Source organism: Bidens hawaiensis, unplaced genomic scaffold (genome assembly GCF_021521415.1).
Source record: "Bidens hawaiensis isolate Kalapana, Puna unplaced genomic scaffold, B.hawaiensis_p1.1 tig00017490_1, whole genome shotgun sequence".
Lineage (NCBI taxonomy): Eukaryota > Viridiplantae > Streptophyta > Magnoliopsida > Asterales > Asteraceae > Bidens > Bidens hawaiensis.
Window position 1 is genome coordinate 430719 of NW_027492650.1, and position 11186 is coordinate 441904.

General features: G+C 34.1%; 2 protein-coding genes across 3 annotated transcripts; one reads left to right on the forward strand and one right to left on the reverse strand.

Annotated features, from left to right (window-relative positions):
- Positions 1-1135: 1135 nt before the first annotated feature.
- On the forward strand, positions 1136-5104 carry LOC143554060 (uncharacterized). Of its 2 annotated transcripts, none has more exons than XM_077043918.1 (7): positions 1136-1269; positions 2586-2680; positions 2822-2872; positions 2952-3003; positions 3090-3148; positions 4519-4564; positions 4766-5104. In XM_077043918.1, the coding sequence occupies exons 2-7, from the start codon at positions 2612-2614 to the stop codon at positions 4894-4896; spliced, it is 408 nt and encodes a 135-aa protein (XP_076900033.1). In that variant the 5' UTR covers positions 1136-1269; positions 2586-2611; the 3' UTR covers positions 4897-5104. The 2 variants fall into 2 exon arrangements, with proteins under 2 accessions (XP_076900033.1, XP_076900032.1); XM_077043917.1 differs by having other exon boundaries at positions 1139-1269; positions 2573-2680.
- Positions 5105-8616: 3512 nt separating this feature from the next.
- Positions 8617-11044, reverse strand: LOC143554061 (expansin-A10-like). Its single transcript, XM_077043919.1, has 3 exons — positions 10806-11044; positions 9947-10259; positions 8617-9231 (listed from the first exon to the last, which is right to left on the reverse strand). Exons 1-3 carry the CDS (start codon positions 10945-10947, stop codon positions 8925-8927), a joined length of 762 nt encoding a protein of 253 aa, XP_076900034.1. The 5' UTR covers positions 10948-11044; the 3' UTR covers positions 8617-8924.
- Positions 11045-11186: the final 142 nt, after the last annotated feature.

Genomic DNA, 11186 nt, shown 5'->3' on the forward strand with positions numbered 1-11186 from the left:
ATAGTGAACTTATCTAATTGGCATTAGGAAATGATCAGTGGTATGTTGCTGTTGTTGAGATTTCTATACAGATTTTACAACATTTAATTTTATTACAAGTATACTGAGTCTGTTTTGACTTAAATTTATAAAATAGTGATCATTAATTTCAATTTTAAACTTCAACTCATCAAGGATCAAATTGGACACTTTACACTAATCAAATGGGACTCTTAAGTTATTGTCTTTTGATACAGGATTAGTAAATTATTGAAGTATATTGACTTTTTTTCATTTAATAGTCCATGTGTAAATGAATTAATCAGACCTTTCTCTGTTTTAACTTTTAAGTAGTTAGAATTAAACTATGTAAATGACAGGACATGCTGGCGTGACGAATTTTTTAACCGGAACATAACCCATATGTTTAATAATGTAAAAAGTATTAAACCTTACCTTATACACTTAACAACAAGCAACATTTAAGTTGTAATGTGTTAATTGGGTTGTAAAAAATGGATTAAACAAGTTAACGGGTTGACACATTTAGTTAAATAAATCAATCCAAACACTACCCATTAAATTAAACATGTAACCGAACACAAGTTGTTTATTAAGCAAGTTAAATATGGCAATCCAAAACCTGATTATTTTCATTTTGTGATTCGAATTGTGACGTAAACTATTAACCCTTCACATCATGATTGATTTAAGTAAATTTGTGATTGTAAGACTTTTTCAAACATCAACTCTCACACTAATAAACTCTACACTTTATTTCGAGTATTGAATCTATCTATATCTAGTGTGAGAGATTGCTATTATGGTGATAGATAATAATTAGCAAGCAAGAGATATTAAAAAAAAGTTAAGTGTTCATAAATGAAAGTTGCAAGATGGTTTACGGATTGGTTTTATTAACATGGTGAGCATAAACAAGGTAAGACATGTGAAATCTATGAGACCTAACCTAGATCGGACCCGGTTATTTACAACAAAGTCGGTTCTCGGGTTTTTAAGAATACCATTAAATAGGTCCGGTTCGTGTCTCACGGATCTGACCATTTACTATATACATAAACATGGAAAGATATGCAAGACTCGAACCGATATTATTTACAAACGAGTCTGGTCTCGGATATTGAGAATACCACTAAATAGGTCCGGGTCGGATCTCGCGGGTCCGACTCTCTTGTTAATATACTCACCCGGTCCAACTTCACGATCTTCTTCTCCTTCTAGAACGGCATCGAACTTCCGGCGACAATAAACGGAGCGGTGAATCCGGCGGTTAGTTCTACACTCTCTAAATCATATTATTATTTGTTACTTTACGACACGAGTATTAACCTTATGATTCGATATAAACATTAGCTCTTAGTGTTAGGGTTTGATTATTGATACAGTTATAATATTAATATTGTTCGCCAGTAATCGAAATTATTTGATTCTAGTAGTTTTCTAGCTTTTATTTATCTGCTTAATTAACAAATAAAGTTTGTTAATATTTTTCTAGTTATTCATGTGCATCCTGTGATATGTTTGTCATACTGTAAGCTTTGAATCTTCATATTATCAGCATCAAAACCCAACAGGCTGAAAATAAATTGGCATAAAAGGTTGTAGTGTTCGCTAGTCGGGCGGTGGGGTGGGGGCTAGTGATTAATTGGGATTAATCGGATCGGTTTTATATACACACACGTTTTATATGTACTTTTCAGTTTTATATATACACTTACACATTTTGGCCTGAAATTGGCTGGAATCAAACCACTGATTTTGGCCGGATTTGACCATTAACCGATTGATTGGCCGACTAGCCCAAAGTTAATGAGTGGGGTGGGGACAAGCTATTAATCGGCGTCTAGTCAGGATTTTTACAACCATGGGCACACTAAATCATATTATTCATGGTGGTAGTCTTCAACAGGACAAATTTGCTGAGACTTCTTACGGTGCTTCAAGCTGCCCTTGGTAAATATTGAACAAACACCACCGACAATATACAAGGAAACTCGCTAAACTTTAATTAAGGAAACTTGGCTTTTTTTTATTAATTTCTTTTTTCGGTTGGCCACTATTTCTTGTCTACTAGACTGCTAAACTTTATAAAGAGACAGAAGTGACTCATCACTTGGTTGCAAATGTATGTGTGTGATTGTTATGTATTATGTGTGAATTAACATAGTGTACTCAGTGGTCCATGTGTATTTTGGTAGTGTATTAAGACTAATCTCTACATAATAGAATATATTGTTGCCATCAATATGATTCTACATTTCTACTTGCAAATTTACTTATATGCTGCTTTGAAGATGTCTTAATGTCAAATTTCATATTGAAAATGCTAGTAGGTTGAATGTGATTTGTTAAATGTAATAGTATGTAATAATTTTAACCAGCACACGGCATTAAGTTTCACTTGAGGTGTATGATAATAAGCTAATTAACTACCAAGTGCCAAATAAGTTCAAGATAGGCAAAATGGTTAACCATTTATTGTGAAATTCTGATTTGTTCTGTTTGTAGTTTCATCTGCATCTGAAGTAGAGCACGTTATTTTGAAGTTCTTTTATATCTGATTGGTGTTTAGAATCCTAAAGTAGGAACACTTATATATCACAAAGAAGAGATGGGGGATTCGGATCCTAGAAGCTCGCTGAGATGCCGGCACTGTGCAGGTCCTCTTACCAAGGAAATGGTAACTTCTTTAAGTAACTTAAGCTTTTTTTTTATGTTTAAAATATTTTCAAAATATGGTTCGGTGGTTTATTGGTTTTTGTATATATATATATTTTTTCATCTATGTGTACATTACTATATGTGTTCTGATTGATGGCAGGAAACGAGTGCTTGGACAGTTGGACCTCTTATTAGAGATAGTTTTTCTATGGTAACTGTTTGTTTTTTTGCATATAATTTAACGGGAATATGCCAGGTATAAAGTGTTCTTATTTTCATCTTTAACCCAGATTGGTTCTGCTGTTGGTGGTGTGTCAAGTGCATTCTATGGCTTTAATTTAGGTATGCACAGTTGTATTAATCAGTACTTATGATCATTAATTCACTTATTTGACAGATTAAACATTATTTTTGTCATTTCCTTGTAGTGATGCCGGTAGTTCAAAGGAGTGTGAAAGGACCCATGTGGTTACATTTTCTTATTGGTGTAAGTTTCTTAACACCACACTTCTATTTATATCGCCCACTTATTCATTATATGGCTGGGTGGGCTGGCCCAAGATACTTTTTGTTAAAGTATTTTATAATTAATTTGTGTTAAATGTTTGCAAACACATATTATTACATAATAATCTATTTTTTTAATAAGTGTGTTACAAGATTGTGTTCATTAGAAATACACTTTGGGAATTTTTCTGTTTGCCTTTTAGCAAAAAAAAAAAAAAAAAAAATTATTTACGCCTTTACAGTGCCCATTTGACCCGTTAGAGATAAAACATGATTCACATTAACCCGATTTGTAACCCAAAGGGTCTAAATTTGTGGGGATCGATGATCAAGCTTACTTCGTAGCTAGTTCATGATCTTGGTTTAAAAAGGCGCGCTTGAGGCGTTGTGGAAAACGCCTTATTTTACGTGAGGCGAGAAAAAACATGAGGCGCCCTGAAGCAGCGCATCAGCGGGTGAGGCGTGAGGCATTTGAGGCGGCGCTTCATGTGATGCAGTCTAGATTAAATTAAAAATGTAATTGCTTGGGCCCATCTGCTTAAAATATTAATGTTGGGGCCCATCTGTAAAACATTACTAGCCATATTATATATATTTATCATTGTATCTTCAACTCAAATCACTCTTTAATTTTCATATTCAAAGTTTATCTGCCCCTCAATTATTACTCCCATCTTTTTAATCGGTTCAAACTTATCTTCTCCTAATTATTACACATCTTTTTATGACTCAAGAGGTATGTTTTCTTCATTATTCCCTTTTTACTATTAAACGCTTGTGTAACACACTTTTTATATTTAATCAGCTCGTTTTTTAAGAATGTATATTAGTGTTTGCAACTTTTAAGTATATTTTTATAATGTTTAGACTACGTACAGAGTATTCATGTTTAGTTTTATAAATACGTTTTATCTTTATGGTTGATTAACAAGTAAAATATGTCATGTATAATCGATTTTTAGTATTTTACGTATTGAGCGCCTCACATACGTGAAGCTCTCGCCTCGCGCCTAGCACTTTGCGCTTCGTTTTTTTGGACCAAAACGCCTTGCCTCGCCTAACGTTTTTTAAACCAAGTTCATGATTACTCTTCCATGTTTAAAGTAACCCTTAAAAGCTAATTTGCTCATCCATGGATATTCATATCATTCAAGTAAATGACATTATTGTTGATCCTTAACTTGATTAGTATGCCAATCTTTGTATATATGCATATATGTATAATAGTTTTATAGTTTCATTCATTTGTCTCTTTAACTGTTATTTTCTGTCCCAAAACTTTTCGACCTTGTTGTTTGTGATCATCTTATGTTAATTAATTTCTTCTAAATGCTGAAAATTGTGGTGCAGGCCCCACCTGTGATAGTTTTCTCATCAGCCTGTGCAGGATTGGCAGGTTAGTTTCTTACGGTGATAGATTTGTGGTAGTTTTAAACTAATTTTATTCAATTCACGTATTCTATAATAAAATGCAATCCCAAACACCTCCTTTGGGGCTTTTCTTGACCATATGCAATGCATTTAGATTTTTTCTGTTTTCCTGTGTTTTTCTAACTCTTTATTGTATTTGACTCGGTTATCAAATGAAATTTTGTAGGTGGTGCGATTCCAGCGCTTGCTCAACTTGCGTCGTCATCTTATCACGCAGCAGTCTCGTCCCCATCTTTATCTGTACCGCCACCTAAGGACGATGACATCAGCAAATCCCGAACTTCATCCACTCTATAGTTATATGGAATTGGTTTCTATGGATACGAATATAATGCCATGTGTGGCCGCAAGTGCTACATGTACATGTTTTGGATTTTTGGGACTTAATTTATAAAACATAACACATATATAGTAGGTGGATACTGTTTCTAATGATTTAATGTTTGACAAGGAACACAAAGATTTGGCCTGTTGGATGTGAGATGAAATCTTATTCTAGCTCAATTTGCTTTGATTATTGGATGTCATAATGTGAGGTTTTGTATTTACTACGTAATTTCTTTATTCTATCTTTACTCTTCATTTTTAAATAAATAACTAAATAGAAGTATTTTTCTCTAAGATGAACATTACTCTTTTTTAAATAAATCTTGTAATATTTCAGTATAGTAACACATCTAGAAAAATACAAGGAGCAGCTTAAAAATCTTTTGGATGTCCAACATTGTATAATTGGACCACCTATTGTCACAATTCAACAATTTAATAGAAAACTAATTTCTCTTTTTTTCACGTATATAACCCAAACCAAAGGTGTACAAAAAACGGTTCCAGACCAGACCCTACCCTACCCGTGGGTACGGACCGGGTTTGGGTTTCTTCCGGAACTTATGGAACCGGTTCCACCAATATCCGGTCAAAATCTGACTTGACCCTACCCGAAACCCGAAAAACCCGGAGCTAGTTTTGACCCACGGGTTTTGACTTTTGTTGACATGCCCGGAATCGGTTTCTACCCGGTTATGGTTCCTAAAAATACCCGATTTATGCATCTCTAATCCAAACCAACCTAATCCAAATTTTCATTCACTTTCACAACTCAACCCAACCTTTTTATTAAATAAATATGCGTCATTTTTTATAAAGTATATCAGAATGTTAACCTTTTTTAATAAACCGTGCTTTTACATTAAAAAAAAGTTAAAAGTTTTAAGAAAAAACCAAGTTATATAAAAAAGTTTGGTGGCAACCGATTGAGGCAAAAAGACTTATATTTCATTTTTATTTAATTCTCAAAAGTGTTGATTGTGGGTAATCGGTCACTAAGCCAAGTGTAGTGGGCGATGTTTGGGGGCGACTTGGGGTTAGAACACCCCCCCCTGATTTTCGGGCGATTTGGGGCGGGGGGCGGATTCTTTTTATCGCCTAAACTTTGAGAAAATAATAATATTTTATTATTTTGACCGTTTGACAACGATACAAAATAAAAAAAATAATAATTAAAACAATATATTATATATCTATATAAACATATACCTTCTTCTCCATTTCATATCCTTCTTCTTCATTTCACATCTATATAAACATAAACCTTCTTCAAAAAATCTAACAAAATGAATCCTACAAACAACCCGAACCAACCGACACTCGTGGAACTCGCCGCTACCATGAAAGAAATCATCAAAAAACACAAAAAGTGTGTTGAGGAACTCAACGATGCCATGAGAGAAACCAACAAACAACACGAAAAGATTGCCCAAATGTTGGAATTGCGGGAAATGAGTGAAGAATACAAATCCCTCAAAGATGCCGGGTTACACGAAGAGGCTGCATTATTGCAACGACAACGAATGGAAAAAATGCGCGAATATTATGGATATTAGTATTTTATTTAGTTATGTTTTTTAATATTTTTAGTTATGTAATTTTTTTTTAATTTTAATGCATTATTAGTTATGTTTTTAAGTTTTTTGTATTTCTTTTTAATTTTAATGCATTTTTATCTAATTATTTAAATAAATTGGTTTTTATTTGTTTAGTTTAGTTATAAAAAGAAAATAATAAAAAAAGAAACTGAGGGCCCAACTTGTAGCCTCTACACCATTACACCTTAAAAACAAATTCTCACTTCTTTGCTGACTGGGCGCCACATGTCACAATTCGCCTCCAATTATAGCCCCTCCACTACACATAGCCTTATAGTGAACAGTCTTTATAGTGATATGTATCAGGCTTGCTTATAGATTGTTGGAAGTCACTTGGAACCAACCAAATGGAATGAATGAACTGGAATAAGTAGGCCGGTTTGATATTTAAACAATTTAACTTGTTGTTTGGTTTGACTTTTTTATTTCTGGATATGTTTGTTGCTTCTTTTTAGTGTAACCATGACCATCTTTATCATTTATTTATTTTTTTAACAAAAGTAATATTTAAACGATATAAAATCAGTCCAAAACCATTAAGCCACAAAGTCAGTCAACCGGACCGAGCCAGTCCTTTCGGTTTAGTTTTGTTAAGCGATGTGACTCGTATTTTGGTCAAAATGGTCCAATTAGATCATAAACAAGGCTTGAAGAGTAGAAGGAATCTTTAGTTCTATAGGAAAACCCACGTGTATAAATGAGCGAAGCCAGCTCAAGCACACCTCACATCTAGTTTAGATTACCAGAGCTCGAACTCAAACTCAAACTCGGACCATGTTTAACTCTTTTATTATTTACTAAAGAATAAAAGAAATATACGTGGTTCAAGTTAGTTTGAGCTCTACTTAATTTAAATGAACCACCAACGAGCTTTAACTCAACTGACATGGAAGAAGTAAAAATCTGTGCTGGAGCCCGCAATGGTTCAAGCTCAAATCCGGCCTCCAGGCCAAATTCGATCCCAACTAGGTTTTACCGCAATGGTTCTTCGGGCGACAAACTTTCCCCAGAAAAGGAGATGGTGGACTTGGTTACCCAGTGTTGTTTACAATCGCAGATGTATAAGAGTCGCCTCTTATCATTAGGTTGCCCTTGGTATGGTTAGAATCACCTTTTGTTATTGGGTTATTCCGTGTAGCAGTTAGTATTGGTAGTTAAAAAAAAAGATTTTTAACGAACCAGGTAACCCGTATACCCGAATGTAATATGGTATCCATCCAACACAATAAGCTAGGCTCTATAAATAGAGACCAAAACCCTAACGCTAGGGTTTAACACTACTTGATCTTATCTGAGCGGTACTGGAAAGGGGCGACGGCGGCGGCGCGTGTTGGCGACGGCGGGTACAGCCACCCATCCATCATGGTTGCAGGAGGCCCCGTTATAACCTTCCACGTTCGCCTCCGTAAGCTCTTCCGGTCACCGCGATGAAGACTCCCCGCTACCGGAGCCATATATTCGATTTTAATCGGGCGATGACGGCACCGCGGGCTTACCAATTATTATAACCAAAGTTTAGAGTTCTAATATAATATTAATATTTTGATTTTGTAAATTGATTAGGTTGAATTGATTTATGCAGTTTTTGTTATGTTATGATTATTTTATGTTGAGTTAGGGTTTTATTAGTGTAATTTGAAATCCAGTTTTTATCATTATATTGATAATTAAAATATGTATAGGAAGTTTCTTTCATCAGTTGCTTTGAATCAGGTGACAGTCAAGGTGCAGGGATACGGCTGTTCAAAAAGCTTGCGGCTCTAAGCTTGCTTGAAAAAGGCTCGCTTGAATTGGCTCGGTTTGTAAACGAACCCAAGCCCCTAGCTTGGCATGGTTTGGGTTGAGTTATTTTACCTTTGCATTATATATTTGTATATGTTTAGCAATTTAGAAGATGAACCTATCTGTTGTGTTTTTCATTGAGAAATTTAGTTGATTTAATTTTAGTTATTTTCGGGCTTGAAGTGATAACATCCCTCTATAGTTACATAGATCAATTCATATCTAATATCTATTCTATTAATCTATTTTGACATAGACTGAAATTCTTGTTCATCATGCACACATAAAATCAATGAGCTGAAAATTTGTTCTTTATAAATATGAACTTTAAATAAGAGAACTTACACCTCAAATGTTATGCTCAAAACCATAAATTGAGCAAAATTGAGTTTGTTTCATCATTCACACAACCACAAGTTGAATAAGAAATACATCAGCCAACCCTTGTTGGCTTCCTAACAATCTTTAAATTCTTAGTTTAGACATTCAATCTGGACTGTTCAAAAAGAGCCCATCTAATTAGATCTTGATCACTATATTACAGAGACTAGTAGAGTTACAACTTACAACAACAAAAACCTGTTGGAAATCTTGAGTTAGGATATTGAGTCAGATAAATTAAAACTGCCTTCCCATGTAGGTTTGACCAAAACACCAGTTAGGAGGTGCAACGTTATTAGAAACAACGGTTCTACCATCGCTTGTTGTAACCTTAAACGATAGAGATTCACCGTTTAGGTATGTGTTACTCTGCCAGTTTTGACCCCAATTACGTGACATTGATTGCCACGTCATGCTTTTAGACCCCTTGACTGAGACAGAAATAACATTACCGGCCCCACCTACGTTGGTCACGAGCACAAGGTTAAAGTATGAGTGGCCATTGATCGTGAATCTTATTCTTCCAATCTTTCTGCATGCAACTCTGCAAAAGTCAATCAAGGAACATTAACTTAATACATGTGTCTATATTAATTACTAAAACATATTATTATTATTATTAGTCAGTTGTATAAATGGTATCGGTTTGGTAAAGTAACATGTTTAGTATCTGTGGTTTTTAATTTGTAACAAGTTTGGGGTCTTGCACTAATTTTGGTTAAGAATTCTATTAGATTTTTAATTAATGTTAACCTTATCCTTTTAGCTAATTACATAAATACTCTTGTTTTACTTTACTTTTGTAACATATTTGAAGTCTAGCACTATTTGTATAATTACATAAAATGTCCTTAAGCTATATCCAAAGATGTTACAAAAAACATAACTATTTATGTAATTAGTTAGAGGTTGAGATTGTCATTGTTTATGATTTAACAGAATTTTCAACAAAAAATAGTGTTAGACCTTAAAGATGTTGCAATTGAAAGTCACTAACACCAAACATGTTACATTTGTCAAACCACATGGACCATTTATGTAATTAACTCTTAATCTATTTTTTTAGATAACATGATTTACGAAGTTTTATGCATTTCAAGTTATACTCTAGGTTAACTTTAAATACATTTGATCCATCTTACTCGTATAACATTTTTTTTACTCTAATCGTTTTACTTGTTAGAAATAAAACCTGACTGAAATGAGTTGTTTACATGTAACATGTGCTAAAACTTAAAACTGCTTAATAATCGCGTTACCTTCTGTATTTCACAGGTATAATTCCGGCTTTTTCTTGAGCAATATGCTTGAATATTGGTTGTGCAAGATCAAAATGTTTCAATGGAGGATTACACCACCCGCCCGCATTATTCGGGAGCGCGTTATTTGGCGGGCAGAAGTTTGTAGCTGTCACAATTATGGATCCTGGAAGACACCACTTGGCATCATTAAAGCACATGAGTTCAAAACAAGCTCCACATGTAAGTCCATTGTTGAATAGAGCAGTACTCAATGCAGCTGTGTTTGTACCATAGCCTTGACTATATAGATTTCCATATCCACATGCTCCTCCTGTGCAAAATAGGCCAGTTATTATCAGTTGGAAGTTGAAACACATAGACTGGGCTTGGTCTAGTTTTTAATTAATAATAATGCATTGAATATAATTAAGCAATTTTTATTATTACAATATTAAGTTCTTAATGCTACAATTTAGGTACCACTATGTTGTTAAAGTATATTTAAAAGCATAAGGGGTGTTAATTTCTGACACAACTTGAAACGTGGCACGAAAATAGCAAGATTTTAATTCGTTTAATAAACATCTAATGTTTAGTCATTTAACACGTTTGATTAAACACGTCTAATTTCTAGCCGATATGCGTAACACGTCACTACTTGATTGCAACATGCCCACCACTCTTTCAGATAAATATGTTAGGCCAGTCATCTTTGGGTTACATGATTTTAAGCGTGACATCCAGACTCTAGGTTAGGGTTAATGTTTTTCTTAAGCCAGCCGATTTGAAATTCAATATAATTAACTTGAATTGACTATATATAATTTAGAAGTAAACTGAGTCAAAATTATGAAAATTTACGCATGAAGAAGCTTACCCATTGTACCGGAAGCGTCTTGACCTCCATAGAATGTGGCATGGGCATTCAACCATGAACCACCACCACCTTTGGCATTAGCACCGATTGTTAGAGAGCCAGTGGTTATGGCTACTAGTAAGCAAAGATCAAGAAACCTCATTTTTGTTGCAAAACTGAAGAATTTGTATTGGATATTTTAATGTAAAAAGTCAATATTTGTGAAGTTAAACTATGATGTAGAGAAGCGAGTATGAAGATGTGTAAATGGTATGTATTAGACTATTTATAAATGAGATAAAGGGTTGCATCACATGTGCTGATGTTGTAGGTTTCTATTCTTTTATCTAAGCCTTTTGGGTTCTTTTTTTTGGTTAATCAGTTAATGCTAGAATGTCATCT